At 43.7% G+C, this 23981-nt stretch overlaps 1 protein-coding gene across 6 annotated transcripts in view; it reads left to right on the forward strand.

The window, feature by feature from the left end:
* Positions 1-23981, forward strand: part of EPB41L4B (erythrocyte membrane protein band 4.1 like 4B) — a 137384-nt gene that overhangs the window by 42340 nt on the left and 71063 nt on the right. For 3 of the 6 annotated variants that reach the window (XM_087419336.1, XM_087419338.1, XM_087419339.1), the window contains exons 3-13: positions 6562-6604; positions 7424-7508; positions 9488-9532; positions 11377-11429; positions 16248-16368; positions 17547-17634; positions 17793-17881; positions 18177-18246; positions 18341-18510; positions 20563-20675; positions 22509-22539. In XM_087419336.1, coding sequence (XP_087275462.1) covers positions 6562-6604; positions 7424-7508; positions 9488-9532; positions 11377-11429; positions 16248-16368; positions 17547-17634; positions 17793-17881; positions 18177-18246; positions 18341-18510; positions 20563-20675; positions 22509-22539 — 908 coding nt within the window. The remainder of the gene's footprint in view (positions 1-6561; positions 6605-7423; positions 7509-9487; positions 9533-11376; positions 11430-16247; positions 16369-17546; positions 17635-17792; positions 17882-18176; positions 18247-18340; positions 18511-20562; positions 20676-22508; positions 22540-23981) is intronic. The other 3 variants (XM_087419337.1, XM_087419340.1, XM_087419341.1) reach the window with 1 other exon arrangement.

Below are 23981 nucleotides of genomic sequence, written 5' to 3' on the forward strand. Positions count from 1 at the left end.
CTTTAATCCATTTGGAGTTAATTTTTGTGTATGGTGTAAGGTAAGAGTCTACTTTCATTTTTTTGCATATGGCTATCCAGTTTTCCCAACACCATTTGTTGAAGAGACTTTCTTTTCCCCATTGTATGTTCTTGGCTCCTTTGTCAAAGATTAGCTGTCCATAGATGTGTGGGTTTATTTCTGGGCTTTCGATTCTATTCCATTGATCTGTGTGTCTGTTTTTGTGCCAGTACCATGCTGTTTTGGTTACTATAGCTTTGTAGTATATTTTGAAATCAGGGAGTGTGATACCTCCAGCTTTGTTCTTTTTCTCAGGATTCCTTTAGCTATTCGGGTCTTTTGTTGTTCCATATAAATTTTAGGATTCTTTGTTCTATTTCTGTGAAAAATGTTGTTGGAACTTTGATAGGGATTGCATTGAATCTATAGATGGCTTTAGGAAGTATGGACATCTTAACTATGTTAATTCTTCCAATCCAAGAGCACGGAATATCTTTCCATTTCTTTGTGTCTTCTTCAATTTCTTTCAGAAATGTTTTATAGTTTTCGGTGTACAGATCTTTCACCTCTTTGGTTAAGTTTATTCCTAGGTATTTTATTCTTTTTGTTGCAATTGTAAATGGGATGGTATTCTTAATTTCTCTTTCTGCTACTTCGTTGTTAGTGTACAGAAATGCAACTGATTTTTGTATGTTGATTTTGTATCCTGCAACTTTACCATATTCGTTTATTACTTCTAAAAGTTTTCTGGTGGATTCTTTAGGGTTTTCTATATATAAAATCATGTCATCTGCAAATAGTGACAGTTTCACTTATTCCTTTCCAATTTGGATCCCTTTTATTTCTTTGTCTTGCCTGATTGCTCTGGCTAGGACTTCCAATACTATGTTAAATAGGAGTGGTGAGAGTGGGCATCCTTGTCTGGTTCCTGTTCTTAGAGGGATAGCTTTCAGTTTTTCACCATTGAGGATGATATTAGCTGTGGGTTTCTCATATATGGTCTTTATTATGTTGAGGTACTTTCCTTCTATACCCATTTTATTCAGAGTTTTTATCATAAATGGATGCTGGATCTTGTCAAATGCTTTCTCTGCATCTATTGAGATGATCATGTGATTTTTGTTCTTCATTTTATTAATGTGGTGTATTACGTTGATTGATTTGCGAATGTTAAACCATCCCTGCATCCCTGGAATAAATCCCACTTGATCATGGTGTATAATCTTTTTAACGTATTGTTGTATGCGATTTGCTAGTATTTTGTTGAGGATTTTCGCATCGATGTTCATCAGTGATATTGGCCTGTAATTTTCTTTTATTGTGTTGTCCTTGTCTGGTTTTGGTATCAGGGTAATGTCAGCTTCGTAGAATGAGTTAGGGAGCTTCCCCCCCTCCTCAATTTTTTGGAAGAGTTTGAGAAGGATAGGTATTAAGTCTTCTTTGAATGTTTGGTAGAATTCACCAGGGAAGCCGTCTGGTCCTGGACTTTTATTTTTGGGGAGGTTTTTGATTACTGATTCGATCTCCTTACTGGTGATTGGTCTATTCAAATTCTCTACTTCTTGATCCAGTTTTGGAAGGTTGTATGATTCTAAGAATTTATCCATTTCTTCCAGATTGTCGAATTGGTTGGCATATAGTTTTTCATAGTAATCTCTTATAATCTTTTGTATTTCTGAGGTGTCTGTTGTAACCTCTCCTCTTTCATTTCTGATTTTACTTATTTGTGCCTTCTCTCTTTTTTTCTTGGTGAGTCTAGCTAAAGGTTTGTCTATTTTGTTGATCTTTTCAAAGAACCAGCTCTTGGTTTTATTAATTTTTTCTATTTTTTTTTGGTCTCTATTTCATTTATTTCTGCTCTGATTTTTATTATTTCCCTTCTTCTACTGATTTTGGGCTTTGTTTGTTCTTCTTTTTCCAGTTCCTTTAGGTGCATTGTTAGATTGTTTATTTGAGATTTTTCTTGTTTGTTGAGATAGGCCTGTATTGCTATAAACTTCCCTCTTAGAACCGCTTTTGCTGTATCCCATAAATTCTGGCATGTCGTATTTTCATTTTCATTTGTCTCCAGGTATTTTTTGATTTCTTCTTTGATTTCTTCATTAACCCAGTCGTTGTTCAGTAGCATTTTGTTTAATCTCCATGTATTTGTGGCTTTTCTGATTTTCTTCCTATAGTTGATTTCTAGTTTCATACCTTTGTGGTCAGAAAAGATGCTTGGTATTATTTCAATCTTCTTAAATTTATGGAGACTTGTTTTGTGGCCTAATATGTGATCAATCCTGGAGAACGTTCCATGTGCATTTGAAAAGAATGTGTATTCTTCGGCTTTTGGATGGAATGCTCTGTATATATCTACTAGGTCCATCTGTTCTAGTGTGTCGTTTAAGGCCAATGTTTCCTTATTGATCTTCTGTTTGGATGATCTATCCGTTGGTGTAAGTGGAGTGTTAAAGTCCCCTACTATTATTGTGTTACTGTCTATTTCTGTTTTTATGTCTGTTAATAATTGCTTTATATATTTAGGTGCACCTACATTGGGTGCGTAGATATTTACAAGTGTTATATCCTCTTGTTGGATTGTTCCCTTGATCATTATGTAATGCCCTTCTTTGTCTCGTTTTACAGTTTTTGTTTTAAAGTCTATTTTGTCTGATATGAGTACTGCTACCCCAGCTTTCTTTTCATTGCCATTTGCGTGGAGTATCTTTTTCCATCCCTTCACTTTCAGTTTGTGAGTGTCTTTAGGTCTGAAGTGTGTCTCTTGTATGCAGCATATATATGGGTCTTGTTTTTTTATCCAGTCAGCCACCCTATGCCTTTTAATTGGAGTTAATCAGTTAGAAGTTCCAAGGGTTTTAGGAGCTCTGTGCCAGAAACGGGGACAAAGACCAAATATACATTTCTTATTATAAATCACAGTATCACACACAGTAAGCTCCAAAAGCATTCATTTCTGTCCTCCTCTTTTCATCCTTTGAATACACTTATCTCTCAGATTCCTTTCAGCTCTAATTTAAACGCAAACTAGACACTCCTTACAAGCCAAGAAAATCTTTAGGTAGTAGAAAGCCAGTCGTGAGTTCCATCACTCAGACTTGATGGCCCTGGGGTTGTTCACGCAGAGTTTTTTGACCCCTTTGAATCTCTAAGCTTCTCCTGGCCATTGTGATTCAAGTGTTTCTGTCTAGATTTTAGACAATTAAGTTCTACAACCAGCCGTATGTGTGTCATAATTCCAGAACTGATGTACTATTAAAACAGATGGGCTTTGCCAGATCATCTCACATCTTGATTTATGGAAAGGGTTTTGCCAGATGGACTCGGATGAGAAATGCAGATCAGAAACCACCTTTCTAACACCCATTAGAGTGTTTGAGTTAAATGTCTTACCCTGTGAACTCAGAAATGCACCTGTTTCCCGTGATTAGGTTAGTGGTCTGTTAAGAGGGCTGGAGCTGTTTGCCTTGGCCTTGGCTGACAGGCAGCCTGGCTATATTTAGCCAGGAGGCAGGTGAACATCCGAGACAGATCCTGCTGCTGCAGAGTACAGGCCTCTGAGCCGAGTGTAGGAAACGATTTACTAAATGTCACGTTGGGCCTTAGTGCCTGGGTCTTCAAGTTCACGGGGTGGTCTGGTGGGATAAAATACGTGATCAGAGTCTGGTCAGCTCCTGCAACTGGGAAGAAAGGTCATTTTAAACTGGTTGGATACAAGGTCGGTTTTATCCTTGCTGTTTTAGGATTGTGACAGTTTCTTATTGCCCCTGATGCAGGCAAGCAGTCCTGATCTGAACCCCACAGGGTCAAGGCGCTTTTAAAATGGAGCCATTTCTGATTCCTCTCCCAGCTGATGGAGCCCCAGACTTTAACAGGCCTCCATCCTGGCACGTCCTGCTCTGAGCAGGCTCCGTGGCTGGTGGCTGGGCAGGAAGGATGGAGGCCAGCCCACATGGATAAGGGAGCTCCTTTAGCAGTGTGGCCAGAGGGAAAAGCACTGTGCTGTCCCGTAGGAGCATCTAGCCATGATCTGTCTGAGTTAACACCGGCACACCGGCCGTAGACATTTGGCCAATAAACCCCGAAATTGCTTGAGATTTTTACAGAGCTCAAATAGCAATTTTCAGAAGGAGTCGTGGATGTTTCAAGATCCCCAAGATCATTAAGACACATTCCTGGGTAGGAGAGCAGGAAAACTTCAGCACTAAATATTTAATGGGCATACTGGGGGCCTTTAACAAACACTAATGCTCTGAGATTCTGTTTAATGGATCTTGGGCGGGACTTGGGTGTTCGTGATTGTGATGTGCAGCCAGGGTTGGAAACCACAGCTAAGGAAACAACACAGATTGGGCTTTGATCAAGATTAGAGTTTGACAGTAGAGGGAGAGGAATGGTGGGTTCTGTTGAAAATGCGATAAGGAGACTTGAGAAAGGAAAGAAATGGGACAAGCTCCTTTAAGCTACAAGCTTCTGGGGCTAATAAGATTAGAAGGCTGGTTGGCGGGAGAACTTTCTTCGCCTGGTAATGGTGAATTCATCTGTAAGTGAGAAGAACAGGTTTAGTCATAGCCATTGGCATGATACTGACTTTGGCAGGAAAGTAAATATTACGCTTTTATCAAGTCTGTATTTGTCCTCCTCCCGGAGGGTAGCTTGTTAGAGGGCAGCAGTGAGACCTAATTCTACTGAGGCATTTTGATCATCAAAAACTGCCCGATTGGCAAACGATGAATGAATAATGGAAGTGACAACCCACTCCTAAGAAAATAATATTCTCATTAAAAGTAAAGTTAGGCAGAATAGTAAAAAAGAGAAAAAGTAAACAGCATTCACAGCCCCACATCCAAAAAGAACCTCTGTAAATCCTTCTGGACATATCTTGATAGAAAATAATAATTTTATATAAATGGGATCCTACCTGATTTTTTTTCTTCTAACATTGTGCTGCAGATCTCTTGCCACATCAATAAATATAGGCCTACATCAGTTTTAAAGGCTGAATAGTATTTCATTATATGGATGAGCCATTTTTTAATCCGTCTTTGTTGATGGACGTTTAGGTCATTTCCAATTCAAAGCTATTAACAATGAGATAAAAGCATCCTGTGCATGTGCCTTTGAGATGCGCATCCGGCCGGTGATCTGCTGCTTTCATTACGTGGTTGCTTAGCCGGGGAGTGGAGATGACAAAAGCCCGCGTTCTCCCATTGCACTGCTCACAGTTTTTTGTATTATAATTCATCGGTTATTTGCTTTTGCTTTTCCTTATCCCCCTCCTCCCACACCGTCGTAATGGGCTCTTCTTGCTGAGGGGTAGAACGCACTGTGCTAATTTAGTCCCGCCCTTTCTCATTATTAGAATGTGCCGAGTTTAGATTGCTTCTGAAAGTATATTGACAGTCAGCAGAATGGCCTCTGATTCTGAACAGCTCGTGAGATATAATAACAGCCAGGCTGTGTTATTCCAACTGTTATTCTTACAGTGAAGTTCATTGTGTATCAAGTTTATGTAAAGTAATGGGAAAAGTCCCTATTTGCCTCATTTAAAAAAATACGTATTTAACATTTATTTATTTCGCACGAATCTTATAAGGGCCTGCTGGCTGCCACGCTCTGTGCTCAGCGCAGAAAACACAGAAGTGACTAAGTGCGAGGTCCCTGCCCTCCCAGGGCTTGTGTTCTCATGGAGGGGTTCACAGCGTACTGTTCCTGGATGTTGTTTTCCAGGGAAGTTAAGCTGCTGAGGCTCATAAGGACTGTAGAGTCAACAACTTTAACGTTATAGAGAAACTTTTATATGAGAGCAATGGTTTTGTAATTTTCTTGGGTGGATAACACAAGTTCTTCTGGTGAAAACTAGAACGAGTTGAAATGCCCTCATTGACCAGAGCAAAGGTTTCTTAGAGAAATCGCTACCTGTCCTTCCATCTTCCATGTGGGCCATTTTCCTGGTGAAAGAATAAAGGGGTCATGAGTTTTGGTTTTGTAATATTAGAGTTTAGGGAAACAGAACTACAAGACCGATATATGATCAGATTCCCAGCAGAGTGGCTTGTAGTCTTGACTAGATTAATGGAGACTTGGAACAATTGGAGAAGATTGATGGTAACTTGAGAAACTCAGAAGGAAAAGACAGTTGGTGGCTCCACTGACTAGAAGGGACTTTAGAGATCAATTAGTAAGAGGGGTTTTTTTTTTTTCGTCTTTTTGGTGAGCAACATTGGCCTTGAGCTAACATCTGTTGCCAGTCCTCCTTTTTGTGCTTGAGGAAGATGGTCCCTGAACTAACATCTGTGCCCATCTTCCTCTATTTTGTATATGGGACGCCACCACAGCATGGCTTGATGAGCGGTGCAGAGGTCTGTGCCCAGGATCCGAACCAGTGAACCCCGGGCCGCCACAGTGGAATGCACGAACTTAACCTCTGCACCACGGGGCCGGCCCCTAATCCCTGGTTTTTATGGCTAGAATTACTACAGTTTGTCAAGGCGGGTAACCATGAGGGCTGTCTAATCTTGCTGATGCACTATTCCTAAAGAAGGATTTTCTTTCTTTCAGCACTGGCTGGACCATTCTAAACCCATAAAAAAGCAGATGAAAAGTAAGTAAGCACAATTTAGCCCACTCACTTATATCTTTTATCAGAGAGTAAACTCTTTGCCAATGTTTTGAGGTGTTATGTTTTCATTAGAACTTGGGAGCATTTTAAAATAGATTCAATCAATTTTAAGTGGATGATTTTTAATTTCTTAAGGCTGGCCAAATGCTCGAGTTTAAAATTTGGATATGAGTTCTTCGTAGATATTAAAAAACAGACTATGGTCTTATTTGAAATCAGACACCCCTGCCAGTGAGAACTGATTAATATGCAATTCAGAAATACAACTTTACACCCATTACTTCATGTTCTAATGACTCAGGGAATGGGAGGGCGGGAGGAATCTTTGACAGTCTGGTCCAGCTCTGATTTTACAGGTGTGGTAACCACATTTCTTCAATGTTGTTTATGTGTGGGTAATTTTTTTTAATTTAATACTTTAAGGTATTTTTAGATCACAGAACACTTTGCAGTTTATGCATCGCTTTCCTTTAGCCCACTTAGTATTTTGTAAAAAGTTAGTATCAGTTTGGAGTATCTTGGCAATCAGGAGTGAAGTATAATGTCAGCTCTTAATAGTTCATCTAGATCATTCGAGTTTTCTTCCAGAATGCAGTTACTAGCTAAACCATCTTTATCAACACAGAAGTCCATTTTAGTTTTCCAAACAAGGATTGAAAAGAACTCAGTAGCTTTGTATACACCCTGTTGTGCCCTCCCAGTGTAGTGCTGAAGGTGTTCATAGATTTAACGTGTTTTTCCTTTCATCCATTCTGTGATCTTCAAAATTGGGGCAAAACATCTTCAACCTTCCATCTCCAGGTTTAGTTGGACCTGCTTATGCTTTGCACTTTCGAGTTAAATATTATTCTTCAGAACCGAACAACCTTCGCGAAGAGTTTACAAGGTAGGACAAAACGCAGAACCAGATCCCCCCCACGGCACTTGCCTTACTTATGATTTATGGGTCTTCTAAATGGTGGGTCTGCCCCTCCTTCCGCCTGCTGTCTATATTTCTGAGCAAGTGTTATTAGCACTTTGCCTGTGCTTATCTTTGTATTCTGTTGAAAATCCACACTTTGCTTAATTTGACGTTTTTCTTAGTGAATCGAAGTTAGAAGATTTATTTTCTTGTCATATTTCTATTTTGTTGGACCTTGGGTAAATTGGATAGTTGTCCTATGGCACTTTATTTTTGTCTGCAAAAGGGGAAGGCAGGTATTGGAAGAGCATTTCTCAGTCCAAAATTGCCATCTTAGTTTTTTAAGGGACTACAAAATATCCCCTTGATTGTTACAGTATCAAAGTTGTTAGAATGTTTTCATGTTATCTTTCCACCTTACTGCGTTTCTTTTATGGTGAGCCTGCCTATGTCTATTTCTGAGACTTCAGAAATAGTGTAGACGGGAAAGAGTGTTAAGTAGCATTTAAAGTATGAAGTTTCTCTCTAGCCACCTTTCTATCAGTGAAATTCTCTACCCAGCCTTCTGCTGCTTGGCTTGTGATGTCCCCAGATCCCCTATGTCATTGTCTGTGTGATGCACAGTAGTGGTGACATGTGAGCTGCTGGTGGTTCATCCATGGTGGTGGCCACTAGCTTGGAGATGACTGTTTAAGAAACACTTTCAAGACTGACTGCTTATCACCATTCCCCCACTGGAGAGGCCTAATGGGCTTCTGTAGTTAGATTTTCCTGGAAGAATTGGAGATTCTGGCCATGTCAGCACTTTGTCCTCCTTTGTGAGTACACAAGATAGTATGCTGAATTTCAGAAGTGAAGTTCAGTGGTAGTTAAGCACCTGTTGGGAAGCAGGAACTTTTTGGAATGTGCTAGAACCTTCAGCTCCCCCCGCCCCATGATTTCTGGGTCACCCACAATCTCCTATATCCATTCCACAGAGAGGGACTGTCTGCATTGTTTTCAACGTTCAAACAAATTAAATTATTCTAGCGTTCCTCTTCAGAGTCCTTTATGAAGTATGCTGCTTCTAGTTGTCATCAAAGCCAGTGAGTCTTAACCAAGGTTGTGTGAATCAGAAACACCTGGGAAGCTTTTGAACAAATCAGATTCCTGGGGACCACTCTTGCGTGTAAGATTCTGATTCTGTGGGTAGGGAGTGGAGCGTGGGCAGCTCTGGTTTTTACAAAGCGGGATAAGTGGTTCTGATGCCCACATCCTCCTGGTAAAAAAACCACTTACTTAAGCCAAGACACTTAATTTTTTTTACCTAAGTGAACTCCATTTGTGTTATTTTCTGCCTTCCTCCCTATTTTTCATTTCCACTGTAACAAGCTGCGGTCCAATTTCAGGACTTGTGTTTCATGTGTGTCTATGTGTATATGTGTGTGCACACGTGCATGAGTTTTGTGTTGTAAAAGACAGTCTGCAGTTAAACTGCATCAGAAAAAAGCCTCATGCAGTTGCTAACCACAATCAGCGGTAAACTTTTTGATACAGTCAGTTGGGACCTTTCTGGAATGCCCTAGTGGGGCTGGCTGAGGGCCAGATCCCGTGGCTCCACCCTGTCGGTGTGATTGGACAGGTTGCATGCCTGCGTGGGAGCTCTGTGTGGTGCCGTGTGTGGCTTTCTTCTCAAGCACAGAGGGCATTGTAGAGGCTGTCATTGGACCGTGCAGTGTTTCATGTTCCATCCTCCAAGTATCTTGCGAATTCCGTATATGTGCTCACCTTCCTAGCTAGGTTCTGGGGTGCCTTCCTGGAGACTCAGGAGGAGATGCTTCCACCAAGTTCTCATTTGATTTGGACTCCTTTTTACAATGCAGAATTCCGGACTGCATGCGGGGCGGGATTTGTGGTGGGAAGTTGGGGATTGGAAGCGGCTGGGAAAGAGTTACCCTCTGCTGACTTTTGTATATGTTTGTCAGGTACCTGTTTGTTTTACAACTCAGGCATGACATTCTTTCAGGAAAGTAAGTATGTTTTTGTTCTAACTCTTAACCCAGGATAGATCATAGTATATTTCTAAATAATTCACTACTGTCGTGTTTTTTTCTTTTTAACTTTTTTACCCTTGTTCCCTTTTCAAAATTCAAAAAAAGTACACCAGGCATTGTAAAGTGAGTCTGATACTTGAATCACTGTCATCATCATCTTCTTTTAAATGATTACTATATGGCTTGAAGCATTTCCAAGAGCATTCAATATCTTAAGTGATGTGTATTTGGGAATAATTCTCTCCCTGATCACATCCCTGCCCCATTCATAATGGCTTTTGTCGTATTTGCAAGCAAGATACATTATTAGTATGTATACACTTACAAGTATTTGGACAGTCAAAAAGTCTCATCCATCACCACCTGCATTTGAGTAATGTAAAGAGGTTACGTTCTGATTCCGACAGGAAGAGGTTTAGACATCTCATCTCATTTCCTTTTCCCCTCTTAAAAATGGTTCTTAAATTCTAGCCCTCTGGCTACGCAATGATTGTTGAGCACCAGAAGCCTTGGCGCTGTGTGGTTGATTTCGCATGCAGTATTAATTTATTTCAAAGATACGAGATTTTAACAGTCATAGCTTTCACGGTTGTGTCATTTTTCTGCATACGTATGGAATATTTTCTATTACATGGAAAACTAAAACTATACTGAATCTGAAAAAGAATACCTGATCTTATTGACACGAATACATTTTGATTTTGAATATAATCTGAAGGAAATTTAAAATATGATTTCCGAATCTGCAATCTCTCAATGGAATATGTGGTATAAAATCTGAGTGGAATATATACTAGAGAACAAGTAGATTGTACAGTGTATACATTTGCCTTTTTCAACCATGCAATACAGATCTTTGACTGGTGTGTGTTTTATAGAGTGTATGTGTATTTCTCTCTCTCTCTCTCCATACTGTGCTCCTCATACTAAAGGCCTCTGAACTCTAGTAGTTGTCTTCAATTTAGAAAAATATTAATGGCGACATCTTGCATTTGTACAGTACTTTGCAGTTTACATGCACTTCAGCCTGATTTACTGTACTTCAGAGCAGAATAGTGTTCTGGTCCCAGCCCTGCCGTCTACCAGCTGGATGACCTTGAGCCGGACACTTGAACACTCAGTTCCTCATCTTTAAAATAGGGGATGGGGGAGCATTGGCAGCACCCATCCTAGGGGTTTACAAACCCCACGCATTGACCAAATTGGATAATATGTATGAAAAGGCTTTGAAAACTATGAAGTGCTATACCAATGTATGTCATTATTATTTTTCTAACTATATTTATAATATTAAGTGAATGAGATCACTGATTTTTAGTCATACTCCTCTATGGCTGTGCCTCAGTTATACTTATTAGAATGCTTGAGAGTATCCAGCCCTCCTGGGAGTATTAGATATGGTGTCTGTCTGTTTATTTTTGACACTGTAACCTCATTTCAAGAAAGATTTAAGGCAGCTTGAAAAGATGCATGTACTCTGAGACAAAATAAGTTTAAAAATGAGGCAAAGGGAAGCCCTTTTATTTTATTTCCCAAACTTCCCCGTTCTTGCAGAATTCAGTAAAATTGCCCACAGGGTTGATAGAAACTATACCTAGATTGGGTTATTTTACTATATGATGAGAAATGACTTGGGAAGTATGTAGTGTAAGTCAGCTTATTTGCATTCTTTAACGTGGACAGCAAAAACAGAAACCAGCAAGAACAAAAATCATTATCTAAATATCACTACCTTTTGAAAAACGATTTTAGTGACATTTTAAATGGTTATGATTATTAAAGTTCATATTTAGAATTAATTTCTTTTCTTTTTTTTCAAGATTGAAATGCCCATATGAAACAGCTGTGGAGTTAGCTGCTCTCTGTCTACAAGGTACATTATTCTTTAGTGGTAATTAGCATTTTAATGTTATTTTCATTTCAACAAATGAGTGTCTTCTGTGTCCCAGGCACAGTACTCTACTTTGGGGGGATAAATGAATATCATAACGGTCTTCATCCCCAAGTAGCTTGCAATTCTGTAAGGGAGGCAAGCACACAGGGTACAGGGTAGTTCCTTCAGGAATAGAGACCTACGGGAGGCGAGGAAGAGGAAGGCCCGTGGGGGTTGAGTAGATGAAGATGAACAAGGGAACCAAGGCACAAAGTAGAAAAGTGCAGGGAGCTCCCAGCAGTTGAGTGGTGTCAGGGGGTGAAGTTCAGGAAGCTGTATCAGTGCACAACCTTGGACTCCGTTTAAAGAGCATGACCTTCCTGCTGTCAACAATAGTACCTTTGAAGGCTTTTAAGAGGGAGGCAGGCCTGGTCAGATCTGCATTTTAGAAAGGCCACGCTGGTGATGTTGGGGAGAAGGGACTGGAGCAAGACAAGACTGGGGCTGGGTGAGGTTGCAGTGAGGGGATGTTGCTATAATGGAAGGAAACCGATGAAGGCAGGAGGTTAAATACATACACACACCCATACCCACTCACGCCCCATCACCACACACACACACACACACACACACACACACACACACACCAAAAAACCAGCATTGGCAGTACAAGGAGAAGGACCTGGTCATTAGACTTGTGTGTTGAGAGAGGAGTCAGAGATAACTCATAGGTTGTTACCAAGGATGGGTGGTGGCAGCTGCAAATAGTTAGGATAAGAGTTGAGCTCCAGTGAAGGAGACAGTCCGCGGAGGGCCTCTTGGCTGAGAGGTGCCAGTGGGACCTCCAGTAGCTTCTTGAGTATGCACAGCTGGCTGGATCAGAGGGGTCAGGCTGGAAGGATTGACAGGGGAGTCATCAGCATGTGGGTGGTCAGAGGTTTGCCTGCATGACTGTCAACCTTGACTGTTCCATCCATATGATGCACTGGTGGATTTCAGTTTAAAATACACATGAAACACTAAAGTCTCCAGCACTAATTAGAAGGATACTAATGTGTAACTGCACATAAGGAATTTCATCAGTACATTAGACATATGTTGTGGACTCATTTACCAGTGTATTCACTGGCTTCTGTGGGATAATGAATTATGATATATTCATTCATAATTACTAATTATTTTTGAACACCATAATAAAATTTGGCTTCCTGCTTTTGTATTTACTGATATTTAAAAGTTGAGCTAAGTCTTTTCAAATTATAAAATCAGTACACGCTTATTATAGAATATCAGGACAACCGCACAACAATCAGACAAGCAGAAGGAAGGAAGGAACCCACTGTCCTGCCAGCCATAGACAACCAGAATTTCTACCTATGAGTTTTGAGTGGAGTTTTTAAAATGTAATTCTGGCCAGAGTCATATACAAATTTTTTTGTATGGTTTTCTAGTTGGTTTTTTTTGTACATGTATTTTTTCATGTTTATACTCACAAAGATGGTTTTTAACGACTGTAGCTTGCTCCCATTCTCTGATACTTCTATTCCTTAGTCACTTTTAATTCTTATTATCTAATGAGGGCTTGGCATACAGTAGGTGCTTAGTAAGTATGGAATGAATTGAACGAAGTTGAAGAGCCTCCCCCCACCACGTGGACTTTGGTTGAAGGGGAGCCTGCCTATATAGTCTGAAGGCACTTGTGGTGGAGGTGACAGTGTTGTCATCTGTAACCGTCTGTGCCAAATACCATGCTAAGTGCTTCACATCTATATTTTCCTGATACACCGGTCCTATGGTAAGTGCCATAAGGACGCGTAATGGTTGGGGAACTTGGAAATGGACCATCCACTTTGGCCAGGTACAGATTTCACCAGCTTGCCAAGTAGCATCCGCTCTAGAGTTTCTAAGTCTCCAGGAGGTCAGACCATCAGGCTTGATCCAGCAGTGGATGTCAGGATGTAGTTAATGAGACAAAAGCATCCATATCAGACCTGGGGCCACGGGTTCACTGGAGAGATTTCTTCCTAAGGCCTTGGTGTGATATGCAAGCCTGTACATTGTCCCGAGTGATTAGAAGATGAGACACATGTGTTACCATCCTACCCCGTGTGATGAAGGCATTGCCATGCCCACAAAGTCCCGCTCCAGTAGAACAATTAGCCTTGCCCCAGAGCTGAGGCAGACAAGAATATCAGCTATGAGCCCTCCTTGGAGAAATTACCCACTTGAGTTGGAACCACATTAGTGTAATTTAAGATGTAGTCATTTTGTCAGGTACAAATAAAAAGGCGAAAGACTTAGACACACAGATGTCTAAGGGAAGTTCTTGTTACACTGTCCCTCCATGCCCCCTTCTCTCCCCACCCCATCAGTAAATGCTGTAGCCTGCTTTCTAGTTCAACCACAGTGGAGCCAATTTGCCTTGGACTAGAAATATCTCGAGAGCGTCTTTGGGTTTGAATAAAATCAAGGTCGTGTTTCCTTCCGTGCTTGAGCCTTGAAGACATGTCCTGCTGTGGCTGTCCTTGAATCAATGGTGCCTCCAGAGTTGTGATGCAGTCTCCCTGCATGGAGGCCACGCTGTTTGGGGAAGTAAATTGATGATCCGTTTGAAGATTAATCCAGGCAAGAAGAAAAAGAAGGGAAGAGGGAGAATGGGGCAATCATTTGTGATGTGTCCGTGGTCTTGTTTCATCTTTGTAACAGTTTCTAATTAATGGATAAGGCGCCAGAGACCCAGAGCGATTAATGACTTGCCCAGGTCACACAGGTATTATACGGGAGAGTTGGGATTCAGGCTCTCCCGTGTCTGAGCTATTTCACCACTCTCCACACCCTCCGCAGCTGGAGAGTTCGCAGACTGAGGGAAGTGTCCTTTTGCCGGCAGATTCTTGGAAGGCAGGCGTGCTACCTCAGAAGGGGTGTGCCAGGCGTCACACAGGCCTGTTTTAGTCCAGTAATGATGAGGAGGGACACCGGCCCCCTTGCCTGGTCTTAGGGAAGCGTTGTCGTCATCTGGCTTCTCCTTCCTCTGCTTGAGGATGTCGGTGGCACGGTCAGTCCAGTCTTGTCCAGACACACCAGTAAACGCAGGGCTCCATTGGCTCACTTTGACCCATGGGTTCATATCAAAGAGGTCACATCCCAGACTGTCCCTCTGGCCTTGTCAGATCCCTAGATTCAGAGTGGCCTCTTGGTCAGAGGTCATTGGTGGCCTCCAGCCTTGGGATCCCAGCCCTCACCTTGTCTAGGCAAATATTCCAGAACAGAGTCTTCATTTGTGACTTTGCCCAAGGCCTCAAGCAGCTGCACACCCTGACCCAGACCCCCTGGGGGTCTTAGGGGTGCCATCCAATTCAGAGTTGCAGACAAGGGGCTGCGGCCAGGTGAGGAAATATTCACTAGCTCCCCACCTTGAGTCAGACCCTGTCCTGTACAGTCCTCCCACCACCCCTCTGAGTTTGGTATTACTGCTTCCTGTGTATGGATGGGGAAGTTTTATCCTGCAAGCTACCTGGAGTCCCTCTCCTGGAAAGGTGGCCCCTGGGATTGGGATACTCAGAAGCAGATGGAGAGGCCTGCTGGGCACATAGTGAGTTGCTGTCACTCGAGGTGTTCAGGCATATGGTGAATCCCACCATATGTTGTTGTGTGAAGCATTGGTTCTCAAAGTATGTTCCCTGGGTCAGCCACATCAGCAGCACCTGGGAACTTGTTAGAACCGCGAATTCTCACGCCTTATGCTAGACCCAAGGAATCAGAATCTTGGGGGTGGGGTCCAGCAGTGTGTGTTTTAGCGAGCCTACCAGGTGATCTTCATGCAGGCTCAAGTTCAAAAACCTCTGTTGTAGATCAGTACTGTTCAAAGTAATGTGTGCACCAGTCACCGGGGCATCTTGTGAGAAGGCAGGTTTTGCTTCAGTAGGTCTGGGCTGGGGCCTGAGATTCTGCATTGTGAGCAAGCTCCCAGCTGATGCTGATGCTATTGGTTGCACACCACGCTTTGTGTAGCAAGATATTAGAGGAAACCCTGGAGGGTTCCTTTTCCTTCTGGGGTGTGCTTCCTGAGCTGCAGAGATGGGGCAGCGAGCAGGGAGAGTGGATTTTCTCCTTCGTGTCCTGGAGGAGTGGGGCCCCCATGTCCTAGGCCCTCCGTTCTCTGGGGGACTTGACAAGAGCCAAGGACGGTGCAGCACGCTTGGGGCTTTTTGCTGGGACCGCGCACGTGGCTGCTCCTCCTCTCTGTGCAGCCGGCTCCCTCCCAGGTTCTGCCTGAGTTGCTGCGGTTGCTCCTGCAGCCCTGTCACCCCCTCCTCCCGCACTCCCTCACTGCTTCCCTCTCCCTCCTGACATATTTTTTTTCCAGATGCTACATGTACCAAATTCTTGATTGGTCCTCTCCAGCACTGCAGACTCGGGAGTGCTGCTCGGACCTACCCTTAATGAGAGCCTTGTTAAATGGCCGTTTCTGGGCAGATCCTCATTCCCTGCAATTGCCTTTTATCACAAATTCGGGCTCTACCGCTTCATGGGGGAAATGGGATCGGGGCCTCCCTGGGTAGGAGAAATAGTCGGGAGAAAGACAGTAATAACTAAGATGATGGTGTATCGCCCAGTGAGGAGGGCATTAGAATGATTCTGGGGGATTCTGAATGTGCATGTGGGTACGAGTGAGAGTTAAATCCTCCTGAAAGGAGAGAGTCGTACACCAGGGGGTACCTGTGCTTTCTAATCGTGCAGAATGCCTGTGGACCTGGTGCGGCAATAACGGAAAGCATTCACTGTCTCCTCTTTTCCTCCCTTTTATGAAACTTGCAGCGGAGCTTGGGGAGTGCGAGCTTCCAGAACACACACCAGAGCTTGTGTCTGAGTTTCGGTTCATTCCAAATCAGACAGAAGCGATGGAATTTGATATCTTCCACAGATGGAAAGAGTGCAGGTACCTTGACGCTACCATCTAGCATTCTGATATATTTATTTTGTAATACGTAATCGTTTGTCAGACTCTTTTATCTGCCAGCAGAATTGCTCTGTTGATGACTGTAAAATTGCAGCTCCAACTCTTCACTTGTCTCCTGAGCTTCAGTCCTGTTTTTCCAAAGGCCCACACGGCATCTCTTTCCAGAGATGTACAATAAGAACCAAGCCACACTCCTGTTTCTCTCTCTGAATGACAGAGCCTGGTCCTGATTTGCTCGTTGCTGCCAGGGATGCCACCGCTATCCTGGCCTCCTAAGGAAAGCGACCAGGCACTGCCTCGATACATTCTCGCACCCCTGGGTCTCTGTCCGTGGCCTGACCTTCTAGAGTAAATCCTTTAGAAAGGGTTGTCCTGTTGTCCCTAACAGGAACACTCATATTCGAGACCATGTGTTGTACAGCGTGATGTTTCAGGACATGAGGTCACCACGGCCAAATCCAGCCCTGTGATTTATCTCTTGGTTTCTCCTCCTTTGCCCCTGCAGTCAAACAGTTTTGTGCCTGGACTGCCAGTGCCACCTTTCCTCCCTCCTGACTCGTGTTCCCAAAACACTGCCTGTTCCAGGTCCCTCTTGGACTCAGACACTTAGCATGGTTTCCTGTTGTCCCACAGTCATTCTGAAGGACATATGACTTTTTTGAAAGTGGAAAGTGACGTTACCGCATTCTTGTATCACATTGAAACAACATGGAAATATGTAGATGTCAAATCGTCTTGCCCCACCCCCTACACACACACACAACACACACACACACACACACTCACTCTCTCTCTCTCTCTCTCTCTCTCTCTCTCTCTCTCTCTCTTTTTCTCTTTCTCTTTCTCTTTCCTCCCTGCAGGAAGCCATTGTTAGCAGTCAGTGGTATATCCTTCCAGCCTTTTTCCTTTGCACGTACATACATGGATACACACACAAAAATTGTTTTGTTTCCTCAAGTGTTCATATGATAAGCACTGCTCTGCCATCTTTCTATTCAAATTAGCAGTCTGTTCTTGGAGGTCTTGTCGTGTTAATGTAAACCAGTGTCCCTCGTTCCTTTAACTGCTGCTTAGCGTCCCTTAGTGTGGCTGTGCCCTTCAGAATGCTGTGGGTGTACGAGTTGCAGTTTACATGTGTCTCCGTTGGTTTTTCTAAGGGGAAAGAGCCCTGCCCAGGCGGAACTCTCCTATCTGAATAAAGCGAAGTGGCTGGAAATGTATGGGGTAGACATGCACGTTGTCAGGGTAAGCACTGTGTGCGTTTAAGTACCTGGGTTTCACTGTGACTGAGAAATTTGTAAACTGTGTGCAAACAAAGTAACGTGGTGAGGGAACTGTTTTGCATTCTGCTCTGTGACGACCTGTTAGAACCCTCTACCGATTGTCACTTCATTTATTTGTAGGGAAGAGACGGCTGTGAATATTCTCTTGGACTGACCCCGACAGGCATATTAATCTTTGAAGGAGCTAACAAAATAGGCTTATTCTTTTGGTAATTTAGTTTTGTCTAATATTAAAAATGTCTTTTCCTATTTTGTGGTGGAATTATATGTGATGGATGATTATGGAGGGATATTTGCAACACCCAGATGCATTTTAAAAACACACCATCCTCTTGTGTTTATGGGTGTCTTGCACTGGCATTGAAACTTCTGGATAATCACGCTTAAATGAATGAATGATTTCTTTAGCAAATCTAAGCTTAAAAAGTAGAAAGGAAACTGCTGTTTGATGTGTAGATGGTTCTCCTGCAGATTGTAGTTTTAAAATGTTTTCTCTCTGACCAGGCCTAAAATTACCAAAATGGATTTTAAAAAGAGCAAATTGACACTGGTGGTGGTGGAGGATGATGAGCAGGTGAGCCTTGCTCCCGTTTTCCCTCCTTGCTGTGCGTAATCCATCGATGTTACAAACGCTCATTTAAACGAGGACCCTGTGCTTCCCCCACAAGGGACGGGAGCAAGAGCACACGTTCGTGTTCCGCTTGGACAGCGCCAGAACCTGTAAGCACCTCTGGAAATGCGCCGTTGAGCATCACGCCTTCTTCCGGCTGCGGACGCCAGGAAATAGCAAGTCAAACAGATCAGACTTTATCCGGCTGGGGTCTCGCTTCAGATTCAGGTGGGAGTCGTTTTGACAACGCGATCTCGTGTTTCCGAGGAGGGCGGCTGTGATGTTTTTTGTGAGTGGAGCAAGGGCTCCGCGTCCAGAGGCTTGAGCTGGGCATCCTGTCCCTGCTTCTTTCGTAGGACCTGACCTGCAGTCGACTCTCTGAAGCTCTTTTAAGCCTCCGTATCCTCATTGATAAAATGGGGCTAATAATAAAATTATTAATAGCTGATATTCAGCTGAAACTATGCTAATACAGTAGATACGAGCCACATGTAGCCATATAGATTAATTAATATTAAATAAATTTTAAAATGTAATTCCTCGGCCTCACTAACCATGCTTTAAGTGCTCAGGGCACATGGGGCTGATGGCTACCATACTGGGCAGTGCAAACAATATAAGCATCATTGTGGAAAGCTCCGTCGACCGCACAGCACTAGAACTTTTTATGTAGTAACTCTTAATCCTTGTAGCAGCCATAATAAGCTAAGTAGTCCCATTTTACAGATAAGGAAACTCGGGCCAGGGGGGTTACATAATCTGCCCAAAGTCACACACAGCCAGTGAGTGATAGAGCTGAGATTCAACCGTAGGCAGCATGGTTCTTATATTTCTAACTACTACTCTATTGCCTTTCACATGCCAATGTCAAGAAATTTGGTGACGATTAAGAATGAGAGCAAATATCTGTGTGTGTGCGGGTGACCCAGAGTAGGCTCTGAAAAGGATTGAATCTGAAAATATCCTGAAGAAATAGAGAATATATTCTGATTTTTTTTGCCTATGATTCTAAGACCATGTCTCTCAAAATGCATGCAAACTCCCTGGGTGTTTGTTAAAAATGAGGATTTATAACCTCTTCTAAAACCTTGGCAATCAGAATCTATGGATGTGCACGTGTGCATGTATGAATAAGGCCTGGGGACATGCGTTTTAAATGCGCTCCCAAGGTCGATTTCTGAGGCACATTTACAGATCTGAGAATCGCTGTTACAAGATCTAAAACTTCACATCGTTTCATAACCTCTGCCCACACATCCACACATGGCATGTCCTTGAACTCTGTTTAAAATGCCAGAAGATTTGCTCATTTCAGATTTCTCTACCGTGCAAGGAAATGGATGTGCACTTGTATTTAAAGAATTATTTTATTTGATTGTATTTTTAAATGCTGCGGTGGGGGTAGGAGAAACCAAGTCCTTTTTGAGAATGAGTCGACTCACGGGGTTCTGTGGAGGATGGAAATGTCAGAACTGCAAAGGTTAGCGGAGATGTTGCACGGTATGCTGATGTCTGCTCTACCTAAAGTGAGGAGGGAAGGACTGTCGGTGGTTGCCAAGGCAGGATTTTCCGTCCTAGGAGGAAACTCCCTTAAGATTTGGCCCAGACCAGGCTCCTTTCTGCTCTTTAAGGAGATGCATAAGAAGGGGAGTTTGGAGATGAGGTTGCCCTTTGGAGGCACTTAGAGCAAGTGGCAAATGGCTCCTTCCATCCGAGAAATCCTAAACCGAGGGTGGCTGAAATGAAGCAGTAATAGATCAGACGAAAACAGCATACCCCCTGGAAGCTGCAGCCGGGCGGCACGTTGGTTGAAACCCAGCAAGTGTTGGTGAAAGAAGTTATGTTTCCCTTGGCATAGCAAGGAAAGCCAAGGTTTAGTGAAGTGGTCATTGATAACAACCTTTTAAAGGAATTAAATGTCTATGTAATGTGTTTCATGAAAGGTTATTTTATGGGCAAATCAATGTTCTCTTAGTCAGACGTTCCTTAGTCAGACGTTCCTAGTACTCAGCCCTCCTTGGTTTGTGCAGCGAAGTGGCTGGTACCTAAATTGCAGGTTTTGTCCTTCGGTGGAAATATCTGCCCCTATAATACAGCCTGGATTTGGCAACGGTGATTATATTTCCAAATGGAAGGCCTAATTTAGTGTCTTTACCAAATGAGTTCAAGGTAAGTTGAAATTTACATTGGAGCTCTTGAAAATAAAAGTTCACTTCTAAGTATGTATAATGTACTGACACTCTGATATTGGTAGCATGCGTTAAAATATTTGCGTTCCAGTGGGCGAACGGAATATCAAGCTACACACGGCGCCAGGTTACGAAGAACCAGCACCTTCGAGAGGAAGCCCAGTAAACGCTATCCATCCCGGAGACATTCGACGTTCAAAGGTGGTATGTTTCTCTTGATGTGATTCAGGCCACTTCTGCCTTCCGGCTGTCGTTCGTCTTTCCCATTGGATGTGTTCATTTTCTTCTCCCCCTTTTCCATATTGCTTTTCTTGAGCTTCTTCAGTTCTTTTGGACTGGGGACCTCAGGAATATCATAGCTCAACACATTCCTTGTATATGGAAGACGATGCTGGGTCTTTGCGGAAAAAAACAGTCCCTTCTCTCGTCCATCTTGCAATTTGAAGTGGTAACCAGAATTGTTGTGCTAACCAGAATTCTGACCACATCAGAGCACATCCAGAACTTTTAAATACTGGACTTGGGTCCCACAGTCAGTCCAAACATACCCTGCCCTTGAATTTAGCCATGCCCTAAGATGTCTGCCCCTCCCCCGCTTTCTAGAACTCTCTGAGCCATGTCTGTCATTTACTGCTGTGGCCTCACACCTGTTTGAGGCCTGGTACCCAGTACAGGTTCTGTCAGTAAATGAGCAAGCCGGGCCCATTTCTGTGTCAACCCAGCCTCCAAATCCCGTCTCATAGGTCTCCTTGGCCGCGCTTGATTGCTCCTCAGTTTAGCACTAAATTGTGTACTTTTTTATAGCAGGGCCTCTGCCTTCTCAACCCTCCTCACCACCTCCTGTGTATCATTTACCTGTAGTGGCCATTCCATGTTTTTCTTGTATGACTCAGGACTTAGTGGGACCTGGCACCTATACTTCCCCTTCTAGAATCTTTAACCTTGTGTTCCCCACTGTTTCCTTCCTTTTTGAACCAACGGTGCGATAGCCTGGCAGCCAAAATGTCTCTAAACTCATTCTTGGCTGCTTTAGTAGAGAAAAAATGCCCAGAGCCCAGGAAATGTGGCCTCACCTTCAAGAAAGCCCAGAGGGTGGGAGGATAGGGGCGTGCCCGGAGGAGGGTGACAGGTCCGTGAAGGGTGATTGATTGCAGGAACTGGGAGTGACAGCGATGGGGTGGGGAGGGGGTGAGGAGTGGTGAGAACTCTGTCCCAAGGGCTTTGTTAACCTCCCTGACTAGCATTATGCTTGTGCTTGTAGCAGATCGGGTCACAGTTGTCCAGAAACACCCCCAATATAAGGAAGAACTTTCTAATGGGGCTCTCCAAAGATAGCGCTGTCTCGAGACAGTGGTGAGCTCCCAGTCCCTGGAGATGTGTGCAGGCACAAAGGGAAGGACCGCTTGGTGTGGCTGCCACAGAGGGGAGGGGGCATCCTGTAGCTTGACCCCATGAGATGGCTTTAAGAGCCCTGCCAGACTCCAGGTTCTGTGATTCTTTCTCGTCCACTTTCCTTCCTGGTCTCTATCCTCTTTTCCTCCTTTATTTTACTGACATTTTTTCCAGCCCGAGTTCTGGCATCGTTGAAAAGCTTTTAATGCTTTTCCATGGTGCATCCTTTTAAAAACGAAATGGAGTGTAGATAGATAAGCTCCCCCTCTGCGTGGCCTCCTCCTACAGACACACCTGTGCCCCAGTCAGAATGTCTGCCCTGAGCTCCTCGGACAGGTTCACACTTAGGTTTCAGCCTGTATCACCTTATGCTGTTTTCCATTTGTCTGTGTCAGGACTGTCTCTAGTAGTCTCTGCGTCCTAGAGCCTGGCCCTGGGAGCGTGCTCAGTGAGTGAACTGGAGGGCAGGGCATAGAGGAAGGGCGATTTACTCTTCCTCTGGAAAGGAGAAGTAGCCAGGGTGAAGATTCTGCCCTCTGAGGTCGGGACTGCTCTGAGATCACCAAAATCTCTTTCCTGGTCATTGTCATTGCACGGTAAAAGTGACAAAGCTCTCTAAGATGTCTTTCTGTTTTTCCTTTAAAGCAAGCAACCCGGTGATAGCGGCTCAGCTCTGGTAAGTGCCCCCGGACTCGGGGCTATTGCTCTGCTCTCTAATTATTGTATTTATTTGCAGTGTTGACTTTCTCCTTAATACAATTAAATCACAGAATGACTCACCTGATTCTATTTTTTTTTTTTCCCTTTTCCTACTGCCTAGCTATAGCATCCTCCTGGCTTTCGATAAGTACACAATAGAATGTTCCAAGACAGTTTGTTTTTTTGCAAAACACAGCTGCTTTGTTTGAGTAGCTCTGTGCTTTGTTTATTGTAATAGTGGGTGATAAAGGTGATAGGAATGTGTACCACGCACGATGCTAATGGCATTGCAGGCGGTGACGGGAAAGAAAGGCTGTGCTCTTGCACAAAAGCGCCATGAGAGCTGGATTCGCCCAGTGACGTGTGGGTGTTATGGTCATGCAACGTAGAAGACCTCTATTAAATACTTTTGTTGAAATTCCTGCAGGAAAAAGAACTCGTCACGAGACCGAAACTCTAGCACAGGTGTCAGCAAACTTTCTGTCAAGAGCCAGAGTAAATATTTTAGACTTTGCAGGCTCTGCTGTCTCTTTCACGCCGACTCAGCTCTGTGTTTGGAGCGTGAAAGCAGCCACAGACGATATGTAAATGAATGAACACGGCTGTGTTCCAATAAAACTTTACGTGCGAATGCAGGTGGGCCAGGTTTGGTTCCGGGGGTGTGATTTGCCGGCCCCTTCCCTAGCACAGGTGTTCTTGTTCTTTCCTGTACATTGGAATCATCTGGTGAGCTTTGACCTGTCCCCCTCAGCCTGGCTGTGCTCCAGGCAAGTTGAATCAATGTCTGGGTGGGACCCAGGCGTCTGTGGTTTTTAAAGCTCCCAGGTGATTCTAGTGTGTGGCTCAGGTGAGAAACACTGTCCTGTCTTGCAGGTACCTCACTTTCTCCCTCTGAGACGGCTGTTTGCTTACGTGAGTTTTGACTTCTTAGATGGACAGCCGTCATGCTAGAGAATCACAGATTGGAGTTGTTTCAGCCCTTGTATCCAGGCTGCAGCCTCTGACCAGTACCCACTTTCCTTAGCCTGTCGGTCATCCCAGGCACAGGTCTCGGGCTGCTAGGGAGGGAGGCCTTTGAGATCAGCACAGCCTGGCCGTGCCGTGCACTCTCGACAGTTGGCAGAGCCTGGCACGTGGTGGAGAGGGTAGCCGATGCCCTGGTCAGTGGTGACAGAGCTGGCTAGGGATCTGGAGGCCTCCCCCCAAGCCCAGCTTCGCTCTAACCCAAAAGGGCCTCCTTTTGCTCATTTGAAAACAAGGAGATTGGGCTAGGTCCATGTGTTTTCACACTTTTTTAGCCTCTGATTTTCACCCCCCAGAAGAAACCTGACAAAGAAGCCCAACACAGAGGACAAAAGTGGGGCCACTCTAGATGAGGAGAGAGGGAGGGGCCCGTGCCTGCTACTCATCTGCCGCCTC

Source organism: Ceratotherium simum, chromosome 29 (assembly GCF_057802395.1).
Source record: "Ceratotherium simum simum isolate JZ-2026a chromosome 29, ASM5780239v1, whole genome shotgun sequence".
Classification (NCBI taxonomy): Eukaryota; Metazoa; Chordata; class Mammalia; order Perissodactyla; family Rhinocerotidae; genus Ceratotherium; species Ceratotherium simum.